The sequence below is a fragment of the Loxodonta africana genome, chromosome 19 (assembly GCF_030014295.1).
Source record: "Loxodonta africana isolate mLoxAfr1 chromosome 19, mLoxAfr1.hap2, whole genome shotgun sequence".
NCBI lineage: Eukaryota > Metazoa > Chordata > Mammalia > Proboscidea > Elephantidae > Loxodonta > Loxodonta africana.
In genome coordinates, this window is record NC_087360.1 from 48,720,958 (window position 1) to 48,743,035 (window position 22,078).

The 22,078-nt window shown below is 42.5% G+C and overlaps 1 protein-coding gene across 2 annotated transcripts in view; it reads right to left on the reverse strand.

Annotated features, from left to right (window-relative positions):
- The window catches only part of DOCK5 (dedicator of cytokinesis 5), a 233,671-nt gene extending 222,047 nt beyond the window's left edge, over positions 1-11,624 (reverse strand). For both annotated transcript variants that reach the window (XM_064272667.1, XM_010592365.3), the window contains exon 1: positions 11,492-11,624. Coding sequence is in view for 1 of the 2 variants with exons in the window: in XM_010592365.3 (XP_010590667.1) it covers positions 11,492-11,534 (43 nt within the window). In the remaining variant the exon portion in view is untranslated. The remainder of the gene's footprint in view (positions 1-11,491) is intronic.
- Positions 11,625-22,078: the final 10,454 nt, after the last annotated feature.

Genomic DNA, 22,078 nt, shown 5'->3' on the forward strand with positions numbered 1-22,078 from the left:
GTTTGCAGGATAAATTCATAGAAACAGAGTTGCTAAGTCAAAGAGCTTGTGCATTTTTAATTTTGATAGGTATCTGATAGAGTGTTATGAATTTAATTGTGTCCCCCCAAAAGATATGTTGAAGTCCCAACCCTTGTACCTGTGAATGTGACCCTATTTAGGGGAAAAGGGTATTTCTTTGAAGATATTATCAGTTAAGTCATCATACCTGAGTAGGGTGGGTCCTAATCCTATATGACTGGCATCTTGTAAGAGAACAGACACACTGGGGGAAGAAGCCATGCGGCAATGGAAGGAGATGCATGTATAAGCAGCGAAGGGACGAAGGGACGATAACAATGGCTGGCAACCACTAGAAACTAGGAGACAGGCATGGAACAGTTCCTCTTTCAAAGCCCTTAGATGGAATCAACATGGCCCATACCCTGACTTGGACTTCTAGCTTCCAGAACTATGAGACAATAAATGTCTTTTTTTTTTTTAAGCCATTCACTTTGTGGTATTTGGTTACAGCAGCCCTAGGAAACCAAGACATAGAGGTTGAACCAATTTTGATAGAATTTTGTAAGTTATGATAAACTCGTTTTATTATAAGATCCAAAAAAGACCAAACCCACTGCCATTGAGTCAATCCCAACTCATGGTGACTACCCCATGTGTGCAGGGTAGGACTATGCACCACAGTTCTCAAGGCTGTGACCTTTCGGATGCAGACTGCCAGGCCTTTTTTCCAAGGCACCTCTGGGTGGCTTCAAACCACCAAACTTTCAGTTAGTAGCCGAGCACTTAACTGTCTGCACCACCCATCAAACCACAAACTTTCAGTTAGTAGTCGAGCACTTAACTGTTTGCACCACCCAGAGAGTCCTCGTTAAAAGAAATAACATATTATCATTTCAATTATACTAAAGTTGTCAACATTTTAAGCACTATGATCCCTATGTAAAAACCAATAAATGTATAACTATGCTTCCAGTATCCATTAAGAAAATATATACAGCCATGTAAGTCCTCAGATACTGTGCCTCAGAATCCAGAAAGATGGAAGCTAACAATCTAAAACAAATCGCACTGTCACGTTCTGCCTGGCAGGCCTTCTCTGCCTAACACAGTAAATGACAAGGACATCCTGCCATTTACTCCTGCTTGAAAGGACTCGCAAAGCCCAGCAGGAGCATCTCTGAAAGCAAGTAGGTGTTGCCCCTGTTCCAAAAGAATTTGCACAGAAAGACAGGCACTGGCTGTCTCTGCCTGGGTGAGGCTGTAGCTCCTTCTCTAGGGTAAAGCTGTCCTTTCCCATCAGGTAGAACAGAGCAGAGCAGAGCTAAATCTGATGTGAAAACAAGGAGCATTACTCAAACTTTTCCTGAGTTAGGTCTTCAGAATATGGCATCATTGTCCTGCTTAAAACACAAGCCTGAAAAATTACAAACCTTCTCTCACTTCCAGGTCAGTATTCTAATCCTTGATTATCAAGACATACCCCTTCCTTCACCTCTCAATACTTGGCAAACACATATGGTCTCAAACATGCCTGTGATATGGTGAGAACATTCACATTACTTGTTAATTTTGCAATGGGAATCATGTCAATAATACTTTGGTGCTGAGGACCAAGACCACTGAGCCCCACAGCAGGCCTGAAACCATGTGAGAAGTCAGTGGCCAGACCATGGGACCCACAGTGTGACTTCCATCTTGTGGACTCTAACCTTCAAAATGCACTTCCTTCCCAGAACTCTTAAAAAAAGGAAGGTGTTTTAATAGTTGGAGCTTATTTGTGACAAAACCTCTACCTGGAAAACCCCCAGGAAAGACAAGGCATTTTCCCATTAGGATTGAGAAAGGAGAACTTACTCTTCAGAACTCTTAAAAGAGATCTGGTAAAGAAATGCACCCTCCCCAGAGCTATAAAGAGAATGGAAGCACCTACAAGTTGAAACAAAAATTTGCTACCAGCTGTGTGATTCTGGATAAGTCACTTCATGCCTCTGGGGCAAGATTTTTCTATAAAATGAGTATTAACCAAGAGGTGATACTTACAGAAGCAAACTCTGACTATTTTATGATTCTATAAGAGCTCGATGCTAGCCAAAAAGGTCAGCAGTTGGCATTCACCAGCCACTTCTTAGAAATCCTATGGAGCAGTTTTAATCTGTCCTATAAGGTCGCTATGAGTCAGAAGTGACTCCACGGCAATGGGTATATATATATACAAGAGGAGTGAGAGTCATATCATTCCAGGCTTGCAAAAGGGACCCCAAAAAGTCCAGCACATCCTGACCCAAGTACACAGGTAACCGACCAGTCAGCAGGACAAATTCTTACTCACCTTGGTTGAGTCAGAAAAGAGCTATTTTCAGCAAGGAATTAACCTCTACTGTAATTCCCTTCCCTCCAGTTGTTTTAAAGGTTAAAAAATGACCGTCAGGATTCTTAGAACGGATATCTCTGAGACCCAAGGACTTCATCTGACATGGATGGTCAGAGAATTTAACTGGGTGTGGAAATGTAAGAGAAAATGACACAGTCAGGAAAAGGTGGATACGACTACGAAGCCATTTGAACAACAGAGGCTTTGCAATGACAGGGAGCTTTGTGAAAGACAAAGCTCACTTCTGTCTCTTGCTGTGGAACTGGCTGCCAGCTTTTCAGACAATCGCTTGAGTGAGCCCTGACTGACGGCCCAGGCTCTGGACTACATGGCCTGAGCATCACTTGGAAAAACAAAACTAACGCGATCATCCCGGGGCTTTCACTTGCTCACTCACATCTTTGCTTCAAAACAATTTCTTAGCCTGATCTCAAAGAACTTTGTTTGGCTTAAAAAAAAAACAAAAACAAAATCACCACTATTCCTGAGGAATGCTGGAAGACTATAAATCAATGTCAAAGGACTCCCGAAGAATTCATTATTTCCTTTCACACCCATAGAGAAGAGGCTTATCATGGGTAGTTTTACCTACCTGATGAGGGAGAAAACTGTTTCCCCCTCCAATGGAATATTTCGTGGAGAGAACAACATGACCCTAGTCGAGGAAGGCGCTAGGTCAGAGAGATGCGGGTTAAACTCTACAACTCATTTCAAAGAACTGACCTGTTCTTTTTTTCTTTTGAAAACACTAAAATATTTTAGATGCGTAAGGTTATAATTAAGCTAGAATTTCATTATAATGAAATTTGATTTCTTAACCCCAATTCTTACCACTGGGTTGTCTGTTAAAAAGTAAATGAGAATAAGCCACAAATTAATCCAAGTTTTCAGCTAACATAATGACTACTCTTCAGACATGACCACCACACAATGCCTTCTGTGAATTTGGACAAACTGGTATTTTGAGTAACTGCTTCCTTTACTTCAAAGCCCCTGACCAGTACTCTAAATGACTTTTTCTTTCTCTATATTACTTCTTGTCTTTTTTCTTTAATTACCTCTGTACAGGCATATGTGTTGTTAATGTAAGGTACCTCAACTCCTTTTTGGTAAAGGGAAGTAATAAATTAATTTAAATGTCTTATTTCTTCCATTAAACTACATTCTCTTTCCTTTCCAACTCGTGCTCCTCACAACACTAATCCAGTGACTCAGAACCTCCTAAGCCCTATTCACCACTTTGATCAAGTTTTTTCTTCCCATTTAGAAGATCCTACAGTGCCTCTTCTTCCATGAAGCATGCACTAATAATGAAGAAGAAAAAGGGAGCAAATCCCCACTGTTCCCTTCCTATCTAATACTGCAACATTTATGATTTCAGTTCCTCCCACCTGCCAATGCCCACACAATCCTCTGCTTACATAGTTTATTAAATCTCTTTTCTCTATTATTCAATTATTTTATCTCTTGGGAAGCATGCTAGAAGAGTATTTTCCGAAGTATGGGGAGAATCGCTTTCGTGGTACCAAGGTAAATGTATGTAAACAATGGGTTCAGCATTCATTCATTCAGCATAAATTTACTGAGTGCTTACTATGTGCCAGGTGCTGTTCCCCGGGGTTTGGGTACATTGGTGAAAAAGACGAAAGTCCCTGTCCTCATAACTTTACATTTCAGCATAGTAAACAGGCAGTAAATACAAATAAGTAAATAGGATAATTACAGATCATGTGAAAATAAACAAGGCAGAGACAGACATTGAGAAATGTGGGCAAGGCGGGGTCTAAACAAGGATGGCAGTACAATAGTTGGGTTTTCAGAAAAGAATCTCTCTAAGGAGGTATTATATGAACTGAGACCTCAATAATACAGGCAAACTGGATATTCGAAGATCTCAGGAAGAGCACTTCACAGAGAAAATAGCAAGTGCCAAGGCCCTGGGTCAAACTGAGTTTGACGAGTTGGGGAAACAGAAATAACGCCAATGTGGCCAAAATGACGCAGGCAGGGAGAGAGGGAGACAAAGAGGTAGACAGCAGATTCCAGCATGTAAGGCCTTGTAGGCCATGACCAAGAGTTTCGGTGTCATCCCACTGCAATAGGAAAGCATGGGGGTGGTTTAAGCAAGGAGGTGACATCAGGTTTGTGCCTTTAAAAAAATCCCTCTGGCTATGGCTGGAAAATTACTTAAACAGGGGCAAGACCAGGGAGACCAGTTAGAAGACTGTAGCAGTAGCTATGGGGAAGGTGATGCTGGCTTAAACAAAAACAGTAATATCAGAGATGGTTAGAAGTGATATGTTTTGGAGCTAATACAGACTGAAATTGCTGGCAGATTGCATGTGGCATGACTCCTGGGTTTTTGCCTGAGCAACTGAATATGACAAGACTGGGGAAGGTGCAGATTAGGGATTAGGTGGGATCATGACTTCTACTTTGAACATGTCAAGAAGATTGCCTATCTGACAGCCAGAATGAGACATCCAGTGTACAGGTGGATATGGTTCTTAAGTGCAGAAAAGAGGCCTGAGCTGGGGATATAAATTTGGAAGTCAGCAGCAAATAGATGGGACTTAAAGCCAGGGCACTGGCTGAGATGACCTGGTGGCAGGGGAATAAAGATAACACAGAATTCAGCCCAGGGCTGGATTTAGAGGTCTGGCAAAGTAAGAGGCCAACAAGAAGACAGGAGAGGAGGCTGAGGATGAACTCCAAGGAGTCTAGAGAAGAAAGCATTTCAAGAAGGAAATAATCAACTGCTTCAAATCTATTAAAACAAACATGAAACCACACATCGTCAGAAAGTAATCCCATTTTCAATTCCCTTTCTCTCTAACCACATCAGAGAGCACTAGGCTTCCCCCTCTTTAATAAAAAAGAAGCAGGTCTTGAGCTCTATCCTTGACAGGTGACAGTATCTAGCCAGAATCCACTATGCTATTGTTAGCTGCTATTGAGTTGGCCCGACTCACGGTGACTCCATCCACAATGGAATGAAACACTGCCCAGTCCTGAGCCAACCCCATGATCAGTCGTGGACTGGACCACTGTGACCTACGGTTTTCACTGGCTGATTTTCGACAGTAGATTGCCAGGTCTTTCGTCCCAGTCCATCTTAGTCTGGAAGCTGCCCTGAAATCTGCTCAACATCACAGGAACCCACAAGCCTCCACTGACAAATGGGTGGTGCCCGTGCATGTGGTACAATGGCTGGGAATCAAACCAGGGTCTCCTGCATGGAAGGTGAGGATTCTACCACTGAACCATCACTGCCCCCCTAGAATCCCATATACTATTTTATTTTTGCTGCTTTATTGTTATAGTTGCTTCTTTCTATGGCAAGTGATGCTGGTTCTCCTTTAATGGTAGGGATATAAGCTTTTTCATAACAGTATTAACTTAAGGGAAAAAAAAGCAGGCAACATAAAGAAAAGGTTAAGTAAAAAAATAATACAGGTGGCTAACAGGTATGGCAACATCCATGAAGCTGCTACATAATGGTACATGGAGATGGCAAAAATCAAGGTAAGAGATGAATAACTCAAGTTTGGGACCCACATCTGCAATAAAGTCGTTTGGCTTAGAAGGAAGACTGTATGACCTTGGATGAGAAACGTGTCTTCTATGAACCTCAGTTTCCTTACCTGGAAAAGGGGATAATAACATCTCACAGCACTACTGTGTGATGATTTAATGAAATAATAGGGAAAGGAGTGGTTCTCAAACTTTTTGGTCTTGGGGACACTTTTATACTCTTAAAAATTATTGAGGACCCCCAAGGCTTTTATTTATATGGGTCTTATCTCTCACTATTTACCACATTAGAAATTAAAACTAAGACACTCAAAAAAATATTTATTTTTAAACTCATTTAAAAATAAATACAATGAACCCAATACGTGTTAGTAAAGCAACACTTTTTTTTTTTTTTTAACAAAAGTATTTTTGCAAACAAAAACAAGTAATGAGAAGAGGGCGCTGCTTTGCAAATTTGTAAGCCTGGATCCTCTATTTGCTTCTGCCGTCAACCTGTCCCGGTATCACGTAGCCTCTGGAAAACTCCACTGTATATTCATGACAGAAATGAGAAGGAAAAGAGGCAAATAACATCTAAGTATTATTGTAAAAAACCCTTTAATTGCATGGCCCCTGAAAGTGTCTCCGAGACCCCCATGTGTCCCGGGAGCACACTCTGAAAGCCACTGATATAAAAGGATTCAGAACAGTAACTATCTCAAGGTAAATTCTTAGTAAATACTAACCCCGCTTCCTTTTACTCTAAGCCTCAGTGTTGGAACGTGAATTCATTAGGGCAAGGACTTCTTCAATTCCTCACAGCTGTGTAATAGCTGGTACAGTGTCCCAGCAGACAGCAACAATAACAAGTGCTATTGCTGTGGCTGCGTGTTCTCCTTCTGTATCTATTACCTGCCGGATCTTCAACCAGGGCTTCTTAGTCTAGGTTCAACTTCAGAGCATCCACGGACTTGGACAGGAAAAGAAAATTACACCTTTATTTTCTAACTGATATTTAAGAATTACTTCAATTATTACTGTAGGCAATAAACCACAGTTTTACTAATAGCACCTGTGATATTATTACCAACAGAAATCACAGGTATTTTTATATTATATGCTGGTTACTGCAGATTATTCTGAAAGATCACATATGCTCATCACTCGTTCAAAATCATACTAGCTATTTACACATGTCACTAGACCTTTTTATTTAATGCATTAATAAAGAAGCATATATAATATCACAAATATTGAAAACTGTTTTGATAATTTTATTTCAGCATAACTGGTTTCCTTCTTAAGCCTTTATACTTTGCTGTATGCATTTAAAAACTGTTCTGAGAAAGGGGTCTAGCAGCCGAAGCAGACTGCTTCGCAATCTGTGCAACAAAAAAAAGTTAAGAAGTCCTGAGTTAGGCAATGCACTTCACCTCTTTAGGCACCAAGTTCCTCTCATTAAAAGGTTACAGAACTAGTTACTCTCTGAGACCCCTCCCAGGCCTAACATTCTACCTTAGTTTGCCCTGACTGCTAACCTAAAGGTTGATGGTTTAAATTCACAGAGCACCGTAGAAAATAAGCCTGACGCTCTACTTCCATTAAGATTACAGCCAAAAAAACTCAATAGAACATATCTGCTCTGCCACACATGGGGCTGCCATGAGGTGGAGTCGACTTGACAGCAACAACATATAGAAGATGATGCCTTCAGCGAACAAGAATTGGATGAGAACCGACAACACGTCTGAATGCATTACTAGCCAAGAGAGTCTGGTTTCCACCTTTACATCAGTATGCAAGAATCTACCAAGTTAAATGCTGTTAGACTCACTGGGCCTAACACAGCTAAACAGTCAGTTGAAGCACTAACAGTGAAAGCAAATATTTCCTAAAACTACCTTTTATCACATCATAAAATATATATATATATTACAAAGTTCAACACACGAAAATTAATTGTTTTACAAAAACTCCATAATCAACAATAACCTTGGTCTGTTCTTGACACAAATGGCTTGTTTGGAAGCAGACTTAAAAATAAATGTTTTGATAATCAGAAGAGTAATCTGGATATGTATCACTATTTTTTTAATCCAAATATATGTATTTTATAGCATATCCTCAAACAGCAAAAAAAAAAAAAGAGAGAGAGAGCGAAGAAAACTTTCCATGACTCCAGGGAAGAGTACACGTTTCTAAGCACTTACTGCTAAGTACTTAACACTGGGGTACTACTGGACTCAAAGTTTAATGAAGCAAGGCTATCAGTCCTCTCAAATCAGTCCTTTCACTTAATTTCACAGATAACACACCTAGGCCTTTTAGGTCCACTTAATGCTAGATATTTAGCCAACAGTGCTATGTTTAAGAACCTTTAAGAAAGCCCAAGTAGATTGCATTTCAGTCCCTGTAGAAAAATCTAGGCTACGTCAGGGGCAGCCAATAGTGGCCCCAAGATAAAAGAAGACAGTAGAGATTGCTGGCTTCACTAAGCACAATTCAAACTGAGACAAAAGCTCTTCCCTCACACAGAAGCGCTCTGAAGAGGCAAGTGCCACCTACAGCTCAACTGGCCAACCCCCTAGCTTTGAGTCATTAAAATGCTTCAGCACAGCCCTCACATGGTTTCCATCACTCAAAAATGAAGTCTGATCAGCAGAAACTCAGAAGTGATCCGCTATCCCAAAATAGTCCCACAAGCTAATTTTCCCAATTATATGTAAATGAGCCCATTTATTCCACATGTCCTTATTTTCTCAGGCAGAATATCTCATTTTTTACTTGTACAGATAAAAACAGGCTGGAGCCTCTCACTTCCTCCATCTAGCTGAACAAAATAAAACTCATATCGGGGTGAATGAGGGGGAAAAACTGCATTTAATTCACCACAGAAATTATGTCATCTACTCTAAAAAGCCACTCCAACATCAAGGATAAGCAGTTACTGAATGTACACTATACACCCCGCATACCTCCTGAGTGACAGGGACACAACCATCACCTTCTGATTTTGAGAACCCAAATACAGGAGGATCAGCACAAAATAAGGTATGGAGTAACGCAGGATTGTAAAGAAGAGGTGTGGAGGTTTGGGAAGCTGTGGCAGACAGCAAATTTGGGGGAGGCAGTGGGAACAGATCTGAGCGCTATGGGAAGGCTGCACTGTGGGGTGCAGAGGTGGGAGGGCATTCTGGGCAGGGAACAAGCACTGTCAGAGCAAAGTCCTGAAGGAGGGACTCTCCGTGATGTATTGCACAAGAGTGAGAAGAGCAGTTTGTCTGCATTGGAGGCTTAACGTAAGAAGCCATGGGAGATAAGGACGGTGATGATATGTTGAATCAGACCTGTTGGAACACTGGAACTTGGGCTCAGTTTAGACTTTACCCTGTAGGGCATGGAAAGCTTCTGAGCAGAGAGGTGATATGAACAATCATGTGTTTTAGGAATAAACAATGAAGATTTATCTCTTGAGTTAATCTGTCCTAAGTGTTGGCCCTTGTACCAAATGTAAAGGATCAGAATCTTTATGTTTTGCTAAATGTGTCCCAAATTATATCCTGGGGCAACTGTGCTACCACCTATGTCCTGAAAAGGCTACTGAAATATTTTTCTTGACTAATGATAAATAACATGGAAAACTAACTCCAGGAAAGGAAAAAAAAAAGTTAAAAAGAAAAACTATCATACTTGCTCCTATGACTATGGCAATACAACCAACCACATTTTGGGGATACATTTACATTAATTGTGCCCAAGTCATAATACTTTTGAACACGGTTTTTATTCAGTTAAACAAAACTTAGATTTGATAACTTTTCTGCAATTCGTACTTAGTGATTATCAGTTTTCTGACTCAGGGAGACCCCATGTGTGTCAGAGTAAAACTGTGCTCCACAGAGTTTTCAATGGCTGGTTTTTTGGAAGTAGATCGCCAGGCCTTTCTTCTGAGGAGACTCTGGGTGGACTTGAACCTCCAACCTTTCAGTTAGTAGCCTAGCTAACCATGGGCACTACCCAGGGGCTCCCTTTAATGGCTACAGAGCTCAAATCACCTAGAGATCTTAAGAGTTATCTCTGAAATAAACTTAGATGTGGAAAAGCTCAGAATTGGTTTAGGGGCTCCTCCCTAGATATTCCAGGAAAAATGGGGGTTAGAGACAGAATGAAGTAAAAGAAATTACAAATAGGCCAAAAGAATGAACATGAAAGGAAGTAATAAAATTCTCAACATACACAGCTATGTTTATATTAGGGAATCACTCTGACCTCTATCACTGCCATTGCAATCTCCCCCGCTAATGGCACAGTTCCCCCCACAAGACCTCAACAAAGCATCTCTTTGATTTAAAAAAAAAAAAAAAAGGTGGAAAACCAAAAACCAAACCCGTCGTCGAGTCAACTGGACTCATTGCGACGGTATACGACAGGGTAGAACTGTCCCATAGGGCTTCCAAGGGTGTAATCTTTAAGGAAGCAGAATCCCACTGCCACAACTTTCTTCCGCGGAGCGACTGGTGGGTTCCAACTGTTGATCTTTTGGTTACCAGCCCAACGCTTAACCGCTGCACCACCGGGTCTACTTAAAAAGGGGAAGGAGCATGGCTTTTCACCTGCGTCAGAAGCCTGCAAAGCCATTTGTCCCTGTGCCAAACCAACACAACAGGAATGCCTCCGCACATGCTAGGGCTCTCCAGCACCGCCATTAGGAATGCCAAGTGCCTAGCTCCGGACCTGTCACAGAGTTTTCTGAATAAACTTTCCTCATCTTACCCCACGATGAAAAAGAGGATTCTGAAGACCACTTTATACCGTCTCCACACAAGCTCCGTTAGGGGAGGAGTGTCTGCACAAACGGCCCCAGAGGCCAGCCACCCCTTCCCAAGCCACACACTTCCTCTCATCGCTTCAAACCACAAATTCAGTTTTCCACTCAGCTTACAGACTGTTAGCAAGATTCCAGTTCTCAGCACTCTGTCCCAGGGAAAAGCGGGGGAAGGGGAGGAGGCGTGTTTCTATCCTCCAGTCTCACTTTGAGGCCTCCGAGAGGAACCTATGAAGAAGGAAGTCGGAAAGCACTGGGAAACGACTAGCATTCCCATTCGGCGGACCTCGGCTGCTTACAAACATTGAATGAAACCAAACGGATGGGCGGAAGGAGGGGAGCAACAGAGCTGGGCTTCCCAAATGAATAACAGGCGGGTTCCCTCACTTTTGACGCGTCTACTATGCAACACGATAAATCTTATTTGGGAGCGGATTATCAGTCCCGAAGCCCAAATGCACATTTAGCCGCTCAGGTTCCAAAAACTCCGAGTTACTTCCCCACCGGGGCGGCAACTGACCCCTCCCGGGAGAGGGCCCCGAGCCCGCCCCGCTCCCAGTAACGGCGGCAGCCCGAGTTCAGCCCCGCAGGCACCCGCGAGGGCGGCAGATCCCGAGCCCGGGGCCCGGCACGGCGCCGGCGGCGCGCTCTGCAAATCGCCGGACTCCACCGCCCGACTCGCCCGCGGGCAGGGCCAGTCCCCGCGAACTTTGCAGCGACCGCTGCAGACCTGCGAAGCTGGCCGGGTCGGGGGGCGGGGTAGGCCGAGCACTCACCAACTCCGTATTTCTGCCTCTTGGTCGGGATCCAGCGGGCCATGGCGGCGACCTCGCCCCGCGGCGGCACCGGTTGCGGCGGCTACAGCTCCTCCGGCGCCGGCCGCCGCCGCCCCGCGCTGCTCCGCGCCCCGGGCTCTTCCGCCATGTTCCGTCAAACTTCGCTGCGACCCCTGCAAGCCGTCTTCCGCGGCTCTGCGCGCCGCCCGCGCCGAGACTGGACCCGCTCCGCCGCCGGTCCCACCCGGCCCGCGCCCGCGCCCGCGCCCGCGCCGCCCGCGGTCACCTGCTGGGCCGGGCGGCCGCGCCGCCCTGCGCCCTCGAGGCACCGCCCCGGCTCCTCCTGCCCGCCGCCCCACCCCGCGCCGCGCCCTTAGCTCCCGAGGCAGCCTGCCCGCCGGCTCAGGGACTCCCGGCTCGCCCACGCCGGGCGTGCTCGTTCGGCCCTGCGCGCTTTCTGGGAGCAGTTTCCCAGGGCTGACTCTGGGGTATGGCTTTTTTCTTTTTTTTTTTTCCCCCGCCTTCCCCACACCGGATTAAACCCAAGAGACTGGATCCGGTGGGGCGAGTTCCCCGCTGGAGGCGCCCAGCACACTCGGGCCGCGCTGCGGGGCACCGGTGGGCGAGGAGTGGGAGTCTGCGCCCACTGTGCGCTCCGGAGCCCTTTGGGGCGGGCGGGGGCGGGGAACAGAATGAATTAATAGAGGTTGTGTCTCGCCCCGGAGGGAACTCCCCAGTGCTTGGCACTTGGCAGGCGCTCAATAAATATTTGTTGAATAAATGAGCAGTTGACTACTGCGTTCATCCCCTAGAGCTTTAACAGACACCACGCGAGCCGGAAGCCAGCCGGACTCCGGGGCAGACATTATCTCCTGTGGCCACCGTTTATAGCCTCTCAAAGCTGGGACATTTGTCTTCTGGTAAGTAGAGAGCTGGTGCGAGGGAGACGGGCTCCTCATTAGTATCAAATAGTTTCCTGATGGGTCCTCTGTGGGGGAATTATTTAGAAAGCCGTAGTTTCTAAGTCCTGTATCCCGTAAAACGCCGGAATACCTCTCCAGCTGAAGAAATTCATTCACTCTTGCTCAGGGAAAAAAGGATCTGCCCCAAGACTCCCTTTTCCTGGGAGCCAGCAGTCCAGAGAGCATCCCTGCGGAGAAAGGGACCGGGCACATTGATGTCTTTTTCTGGTTCACTGACTGTATTGACAAGAAATCGAAAACTGGGACTGCGCATTTGAACTGCCTCGGGTTCCAATTGGAGCCCTCTCTGGAACTCCCCTTTTTGAAACTCACTGGGAGAGACTTCAGCAAATGAAGGCACAGGAGTTCAGGGGGCTTCTTGCTATCTCACGCGGTGGAAGTATAATCTCAAACAGAGTAAATGACAAGCTTAATTATGTTCACCATCTGAGAAAATGCCTTTTGAAAGAAATTGCATTACCCTTGCAGTCTGTGAAGGTTTTCTTCCGTGTTTGAGCATGAAAGGAAAGAAAGATAAAATAATCATGCAGCGAAATATAGTAAAAACTTGTTTGAAGAATAAGTGCATTATAATTTTGATAACTTTCTGCAAAGCCAGGTCTAAAAAAAAACCCCTGTTTAAGGTGGGTAGTTCTCAGGGCTTACTTTCTTCTGCATCACCCAACAAGTATTTATTCACAAAATAGAATCAGAAACTTAATATAAGAGATTCCCCTGTCACTTCAGGCTTGACATCCAAAAGGTATTCCATCTCCCTGAAAGTAAAATTTCTTTTCCTCTATCAATGATAACATGAGTAACCTGATTTCCCAGGTTAAAGAATTCATTTCTTCATTCGTCCCTTCCACTAATGTTTATTAAGTGCCTGCTAGATACCAGGCATTGTTTTAAGAATGGGGGTACGTCAGTGAATAAAGTAAAATCCCTGCCATCATAGAGCTTACATTCTAGAACTGAAGAGTGAGACAACAAATATATACCAGGTAGTGATAAGGTCTATGGAGAAAAATCCAAAGCAAGGCAGATGGAATGTGTAGGGCGTGCTGCTATCCTACATAGAGTGATCTGGGAAGGCGTCTCTAAGATGACATTGAAGTATAGACCTGAAGAAGTGAGGACTTCAGGGGAAAGAATTATGGACAGTGGGGATAACAAATATAAAGGCCCTGATGCATGTTCAGCAATTTCCAAAGATAGCCAGGGATTCGGTGTGGTGAGAGCAGAGTAAGGGGAAGAACATGGGAGGAGACATGGTCCAGAGGCAATGGGTGTTCAGATAAATAAGGACTTTATATATTACTATGAGATGGGAAGTTTGGAGGATGTTGAATCAACAAGGACGTGATCTAATTTGCCTGCTGTGTGATGAATAGACTAAAGGGGTGAGGAAAAGCAGGAAGACCAGATGGAAAGCTACTTATTAGTTCAGGCAAAAAATGAAGGGATATTGCAGCTCTGTTTACAATAGCAAAAAGCTGGAAGCAACCAAGATGTCCATCAACGGATGAATGGGTAAATAAATTGTGGTATATTCACACAATGGAATACTACGCATCGATAAAGAACAGTGACAAATCTCTGAAACATTTCATAACATGGAGGAATCTGGAAGGCATTATGCTGAGCGAAATGAGCCAGAGGCAAAAGGACAAATATTGTATAAGACCACTATTATAAGATCTTGAGAAATAGAAAAAACTGAGAAGAACACATACTTTTGTGGTTACAAAGGGGGGAGGGAGGGAGAGAGGGAGAGGGTTTTTTATTGATCAATTAGTAGATAAGAACTGCTTTGGGTGAAGGGAAAGACAACACTCAATACAAGGAAGGTCAGCCTAATTGGACTGGACTAAAAGCAAAGAGGTTTCCGGGATAAAATGAATGCTTCAAAGGTCAGCGGAGCAGGGGCTGGGGTCTGGGGAACATGGTTTGAGGGGACTTCTAAGTCAATGGGCAAAATAATTCTATTATGTAAACATTCTGCATCCCACTTTGAAATGTGGCATCTGGGGTCCTAAATGCCAACAAGCGGCCATCTAAGATACATCAATTGGTCTCAACCCACCTGGAGCAAAGGCAAAGGAAGAACACCAAGGTCACACGACAACTAAGAACCCAAGAGACAGAAAGGGCCACATGAACCAGAGACCTACATTATCCTAAGACCAGAAGAACTAGTTGGTGCCCGGCCACAATCGATGTCTGCCCTGTCAGGGAGCACAACAGACAACTCCTGAGGGAGCAGGAGACCAATGGGATACAGACCCCAAATTCTCATAAAAAGACCATACTTAATGGTATGACTGCGACTAGAGGAATCCCAGAGGCAATGCTCCCCAGACCTTCTGATGGCACAGGACAGGAACCATCCCCGAAGACAACTCATCAGACATGAAAAGGACTGGTCAGCGGGGGGGAGAGAGATGCTGATGAAGAGTGAGCTAATTAAATAAGGTGGACACTGGAGAGTGTGTTGGCAACTCTTGACTGGAGGGGGGATGGGAAGATAGAGAGGGAAGACGGCAAAATTGGCACGAAACGAGAGACTGAAAGGGCTGACTCAATAGGGGGAGAGCAAGTGGGAGAAGGAAGTAAGATGTATGTAAACTTACATGTGACAGACTGATTGGAATGGTAAATGTTCACTTGAAGCTTAATAAAAATTAATTTAAAAAAATGAAGGGAGTTGGGACCAGGATGGTGGAAGTGGGAGTGGTGAAAAGAGGCTGGGTTCTTGACATAAAACTGAAGGTAGAACCAACAGGTGTGGGGTGTGGGTAGAGGATTTACTATGAGGCTAATAAAGCTTGAGTGTCAGGGCCTCTCAATGTGCTTTCTTAAAAACAGTTTTTGTAAAATTTCCAAAAAAGGATATGTTTGTATTCTTTATTATTTTTTTAGAGAGCTCTACCCCCATTATATAAGCTTCAGTCCCCACAAACTTTGGCCCTTGCCCCTGAGTATAGCTAAAAGAGGGGTCAAGGATGACTTCAGGATATTGGGCCTGAGTTCCTGGCGAATCATTGTTAGTTGCAGTCATGGCAACTTTATGTACAACAGAATGAAGAATTGCCTGGTCCTGCACCATCATCATGATCTTTGGTATGCTTGAGTCCATTATTATGGCCACTCTGTATTTAGAATGCCTTCTCTTCTAGGGGGCTCATCTTCCACCACTGCATCGGACAGTATTCTGTTATATGGCTAATTTTCAGAAGCACATAGTCAGAATTTTCTCCCTACTCTTAGTCTGGAAGATCCGCTGAAACCTGTCCACCATGGGTGACCCTGTTAATTGAAATGTCGGTGGCATAACCTCCAGTATCGTAGCAACACACAAGCCACCACAGTACAGCAAACAGACAGAACTGGTGAATAGAGTTGCCATTTTCTTGGTTGTCTGTGATATCCACCTCATCTGCATCCCTCTATCCAAGTTCTGTAGAGTTTTCCTTTGATATTCCCTTAGTACTTCTTTTTCACACTTTCCTCAGTGGATCATTAGGAGCTGATGCCCTTGGCACTGTGTTATGTGGCCTGCCCTGCTATGGAGTAGGGACTTATTAACGTTACTTTAATCACCTGTGTTCAGGGAGACTGGATGACTGATGTTCTCTAACCACAGGTATATTTCAAATTAACACCCATCAGACTGTTAAATACTCTTATCTAGTAGAAATGGGTTTCTCCCAAAATGATTTCAACTGCCTCACCCCACCCTTTCATTGTAGGCTTTTTCCAATACTTGAGGCTTGAATTTGGGCACTGACTATTTCAAGTTTGATAATAATTGTTGTAAAGGAGTTGGAGTAAAACGGAGAATTTTAATTATAGCTTTCACTATGTTTATTCTTTTCCCTCCAAAGACTGAAGTCCACCCACTTTGTTTTATCAGATGGTTAAATTACAATTTGAAAGTCCATTTAAATCATAAAAGCAGAGCTATTCAAAGTCTTTTATTAAAATGAGCCTTAAAATTAGAGAGTCAAACAGATGGTTAGGTGGCATTACAGCATCATTTCCAGAAATCTCCATTTCTTTTTTCCTCTGATATCTTTTCAGAGGAAACATTAAGAATATTCCACAAGGAGACTATTAAGAATCCCAGACCCACACAAGTACAAACGCAGCATGCGCACAAGCACTCACGGACTCTGCTTGAAGTGGGAGAGGAAGGAGGCTTGGAGAAAGAAGTGGGGATGGGTGAATTTGGAGACTAGTTTGACGTGATTTTGTGACTATCCCTCACAGTGCCTAAAAGACTAGGTGGACTACTTGTGAAGACAACATGGCAATGTTTTCATGTACCCCCATTAATTACCAGGTTTATTTTGCCAAATCTGGCTGACTTGATTGCTTCTCTGAGAAGCTGTGGAGCCTGTTAAAGAGAGTGTTTGTTTCTAGAAGAGCATCATTCTTTCATCCTATGTATGAGTGAGTGACTGTTGGAAATACAGAGAAAAAAATACATGAAATGTAGTTGGTTCTAAGCACTGTTCTGCAGGCTTCTAAGGGCAGATGCTTTGGGGCATGACACTTCATATAAGTCAGGAGCAGAGTGGTACATTGTACTTTGAGACCTATGAGCTAAAGTGGACAAAAGTACCAATCTTTTCAGCCCCAGAAATACCTTATTCCTATACCCCAGGAACTCTCCCATCACTATTCACTCTCCACCCCCACAAAATGACTTTGGGCCATCCTCAGCTCTACCACGAGGCTTTGGAGGGCTGGTCTCTGAAGAACGGGGAGCTGAGGGTCAGTACTCTCAGGCTCTTCATCTCCTCATTCCCATCACTGTGAGACTTGTGCTTCATAGATAAATGTTCACCTTTCTCAAGAACACAGCAAAAAGCTTTCGGTTTTGTATCTAGCATGCTCTTTGCTGCCAATGTCTAAAAGTGCTCCAGTTGATGGCATGAGCAATCACAGGTCTTAGTTTGATGAAAACCAATCATATTTAAGTGAGATGGAAGCAAAATGGCTACTTCTGAAAATCCTTCCTGTACTAATTTGATTTTTTTTAAATCGTATTTATATGGATCTTTAAAAATTCATATATGCATTGAAAAAATTATGAAACTGTTTAAAACAAATAATGACAACTAAGAAGCAATATGGAAAAAATTATGACGTAAGCTTAAGTGAAAATAAACTGTATGTACTACAGTATGATAAAAACCCAAGGCCGTCAAGTCAGTTCTGACTCATAGTGACCCTATAGGACAGAGTAGACCTGCCCTATAGGGCTTCCAAGACTGTAAATCTTTTTTTTTTTTTTTAATTATTATACTTTAGATGAAGGTTTACAGAAGAAACTAGTTTCTCATTAAACAGTCAGTGCACACATTGTTCTATGACATTGGTTAACAACCCCACGACACGTCAACACTCTCCCTTCATCAACCTTGGGTTCCCTATTACTAGCTTTCCTGTTCCCTCCTGTCTTCCACTCTTTGCCCCACTGCTGGTGTGCCCCTCTAGTCATGTTTTGTTTTATCGGCCTGTCCAATCCTTGGCTGAAGGGTGAACCTCGGGAGTGACTTCATTCCTGAGCTGAAAGGGTGGCTAGGGGCCATAATCTCAGGGTTTCTCCAGTCTCTGTTAGGCTAGCAAGTCTGTTCTTTGTTTTGGAGTTAGAATTTTGTTCTACATTTTTCTCCGGCTGTGTCCAGGACCCTCTCTTGTGATCCTTGTCAGAGCAGTCGGTGGTGGTAGCCAGGCACCATCTAGTTATACTAGACTCGGTCTGGTGGAGGCTATGGTAGATGTTTTCCCTTGTGCCTTTAGTTTTCATCGTTCTTCCTTCCTCTGGAAGGAATGAGACCAGTGGAGCATCTTAAATGGCCGCTCGCAGGCTTTTAAGATCCCAGGCACTGCTCACCAAAGTAGAATGTAGAACATTTTCTTTATGACTATGTTAATGCCAATTGAGCTAGATATTCTCCAAGACCATGGTCCCCACAGCCCTCAGCCCAGCAATTTGGTCCCTCAGGGAGTTTGGATGTGTCTGTGGAGTGTCCATCACCTTGCCTTGTACAAATTGTGCTGGCTTCCCCAATATTGTGTACTGTCTTACCCTCTACCGAAGTTACCATTTATCTCTTGTGTATTTGGTGTTTTTTCGTACCCTCCCCACCCCGCCCTGTAACCATCAAAGACTGTTTCTTTTTGTACATAAACCTTTACATGAGTTTTTACAGTAATGGTCTCATACAATATTTGTCCTTTTGTGATTGACTTATTTCACTCAGCATAATGTCCTACAGATTCATCTATGTTATGAGATGCTTCACAGATTCATCATTGTTCTTTATGTTTGCGTGTAATACTCCATTGTGTATATGTACCACAATTTAATTATCCATTTATCTTTTGATGGACATCTAGGTTGTTTCCATCTTTTTGCTATTGTGAACAATGCTGCAGTGAAAATGGGTGTGCATATATATATTCGTGTGACGACTTTTATATATTCCTAGGAGTGGGGTTGCTGGATCATATGGTATTTCTATTTCTAGCTTTCTAAGAAAATGCCATACCGTTTTCCAAAATGGTTATATCATTGTGCATTCCCACCAGGTGCAAGAGTTCCGATCTCCCTGCAGCCTCTCCAACATTTGTTATTTCCTGTGTTTTTGATTCCTGCCATTAATGGGTGAGGAGGGCTGAGATGGTATCTCATTGTGGGTTTGATTTGCATTTCTGTAATGGCTTGTGATTGAGAGCATTTTCTCAGTGTCTGTTGGCCGCTTGAATGTTTTCTTTGGTGAAGTGTCTGTTCATTTCTTTTGTCTGGTTTTTAATTGGATTATTTGTCTTGTTGTAGAGGTGTTGGATTTTCTTGTAGATTTTAGAGATGATACCTTTGTCTGATTTGTAATAGCCAAAAATTTTTTCCCAGTCTGTAGGTTCTCTTTATACTCTTTTGGTGAAGTCTTTTGATGAGCATAAGTGTTCAATTTTTAGAAGATCCGACTTATCTAGCTTATTTTCTGAAGTTTGTGTGTTGTTGGTTGTGGTTTGTATCCTGTTAATGCCATGTATTAGGGCCTCTAGTGTGGATCCTATTTTTTCTTCTATGAACTTCATAGTTTTTGGCTTCATATTTAGGTCTTCGTTCCATTTTAAGTCAGTTTTTGTATATGGTGTGAGGTATGGGTCCTGTTTCATTTTTCTGCAGATGGACATCCAGTTTTGCCAGCACCGTTTGTTAAAAAGACTGCCTTTTCCCTATTTAATGGACTTTGGGCCCTTGTCAAAGATCAAGTGACCATAGGTGGATTGATTTACCTCTGGGTTCTCAATTTTATTCCCTTGGTCAGTGTATCTGTTGTCATACCAGTACCAGGCTGTTTTGACTACTGTAGCTGTATAGTATGTTTGAGGTCAGGTAGTGTGAGTCCTCCTCCTTTATTCTTCTTCAAGGGTGCTTTATTATTTGGGGCTTCTTTCCTTTCCATATAAAGTTAATGATTAGTTTTTCCTTCTCTTTAAAGAATGATGTTGGTATTTGGATTGGTATTGCATTATATTTGTAAATCGCTTTGGGTAGAATTGTCATTTTTACAATGTTGAATCTACCTGTCCATGAGCCTGGTATTTTTTTCATTTATGTAGATCTCTTTTGGTTTCTTGCAGCAGCGTCTTGTAGTTTTCTTTGCATAGGTCTTTTACATCCTGGTTAGATTTATTCCTAAGTATTTTGTTTTTTTTAGGGGCTATTATAAATGGTATTGTTTTTGTGAATTCTTTTTCATTGCTCTCTTTATTGGTGTATGGGAGGAATCCAACTGATTATTGTATGTTTATCTTATATCCTGATACTCTGCTGAATATTTGTATTAGTTCCAATAGATTTCTCCTGGAGTCTTTTGGGTTTTCTATGTATAGTATCATATCTGCAAATAGGGACAGTTTAACTTCTTCATTACCAATTTGGATGCCCTTTATTTCTTTTTCTTGCCTTATTGATCTAGCTAGAACTTCCACACAATATTGAATAGAAGTGGTGATAAAGGGCATCCTTGTCTTGCTCCTGTTCTCAAGGGGAATGTTTTCAGCCTATCTTTGTTAAGAATGATGTTGGCCGTTGGTTTTACATAGATGCCCTTTATTATGTTGAGAAATTTCCCTTCTATACCTATTTTATTGAGAGTTTTTATCAGGAATGGGTGTTGGACTTTGTCAAATCCCTTTTCTGTGTCAGTTGAGATGCTCAGGTGATTCTTTTCTTTACTTTTTTGTGTTGGATTACGATGATTGATTTTCTAATGTTGAACCATCCTTGCATAAAAAAAAAAAACCTGGTATGAATCCTACTTGGTCGTGGTGTATTGTTTTTTGATATGATGCTGAATTCTATTGGCTAGAATTTTGTTGAGAATTTTTGCATTTATATTCAGGAGAGATATTGGTCTGTAATTTTCTTTTTTTGTGTGGTGTCTTTGCCTGGTTTTGGTATCAGGGTTATGCTGGCTTCATAGAATGAATTCAGAAGTATTGCTTCCTTTTCTATCTTCTGAAATAGTTTGAGTACTACTGGAAACACTGGTGGCATCCTGGCTAAGAGCTACAGCTGCTATCCAAGAGGTCGGCAGTTTGAATCCACCAAGTGCTCCCTGGAAACCCCATTGGGCAGTTCTACTCTGTCCTGTAGGGTTGCTATGAGTCAGAATCAACTCGACGGCAAGGGGTTTGGGTTTTTTTTTTTTTTTTTGGCGTAAGCTCTTCTTTGAATGTTTGGTAGAATTCTCCAGTGAAGTCATCTGGACTAGGGCTTTTTTATTGTTATTGTTGGCAGTTTCTTATTAGCTTTTCATTCTCTTCTCTTGTTATGGGTCTGTTCAGATTTTCAACATCATTTTGTGTTAGTTTGGGTAGGTAGTGTGTTTCTAGAAATTTTCCCATTTCCTCTAGGTTTTCAAATTTGTTGGAGTACAGTTTTTTATAATACTCTGTTATGATCCTTTTTATTTCAGTTGGATCTGTTGTAATATCTCCCATTTCATTTCTTATTTGGGTTATTTGCATCCTCTCATGTTTCTCTTTTGTCATTTTGGCCAGTGGTTTGTTGATTTTGTTCACTCTTTCAAAGAACCAACATTTGGTTTTCTTGATTCTATTGTTTTTCTATTCTCAGTTTCATTTATTTCTGCTCTAATCTTTATTATTCTTTTCTTCTGGTCACTGTGGGCTTCTTTTGCTTTTCTCTATTTATTCAAGTTGTATAGCTAATGTTTTGATTTTGACTCTTTCTTCTTTTTTGATGTGTGCATCTATTGCTATAAATTGACCTCTAAGCACTGCCTTTGCTGTGTCCCAAAGGTTTTGGTATGATGCGTTTTCATTCTCATTTTATTCTAGGAATTTTTTTACTCCGTCTCTGATTTCTTGTACTACCCAGTGGTTTTTAAGCAGGGTGTTAGTCAAAGACTCTAACTCTTTATGGAGGCAAACTGTCACATCTTTCTCCTGTGGAGTTGCTGGTGAGTCAAATCTCTGATCTTTAGGTTAGCAGCCAAGTGCTTTAAACCACTGCACCATGAGGCCTCCTTCAGAAACCACCATAGATGCACATTAAAAAGGAACAAAAGTTTTATTC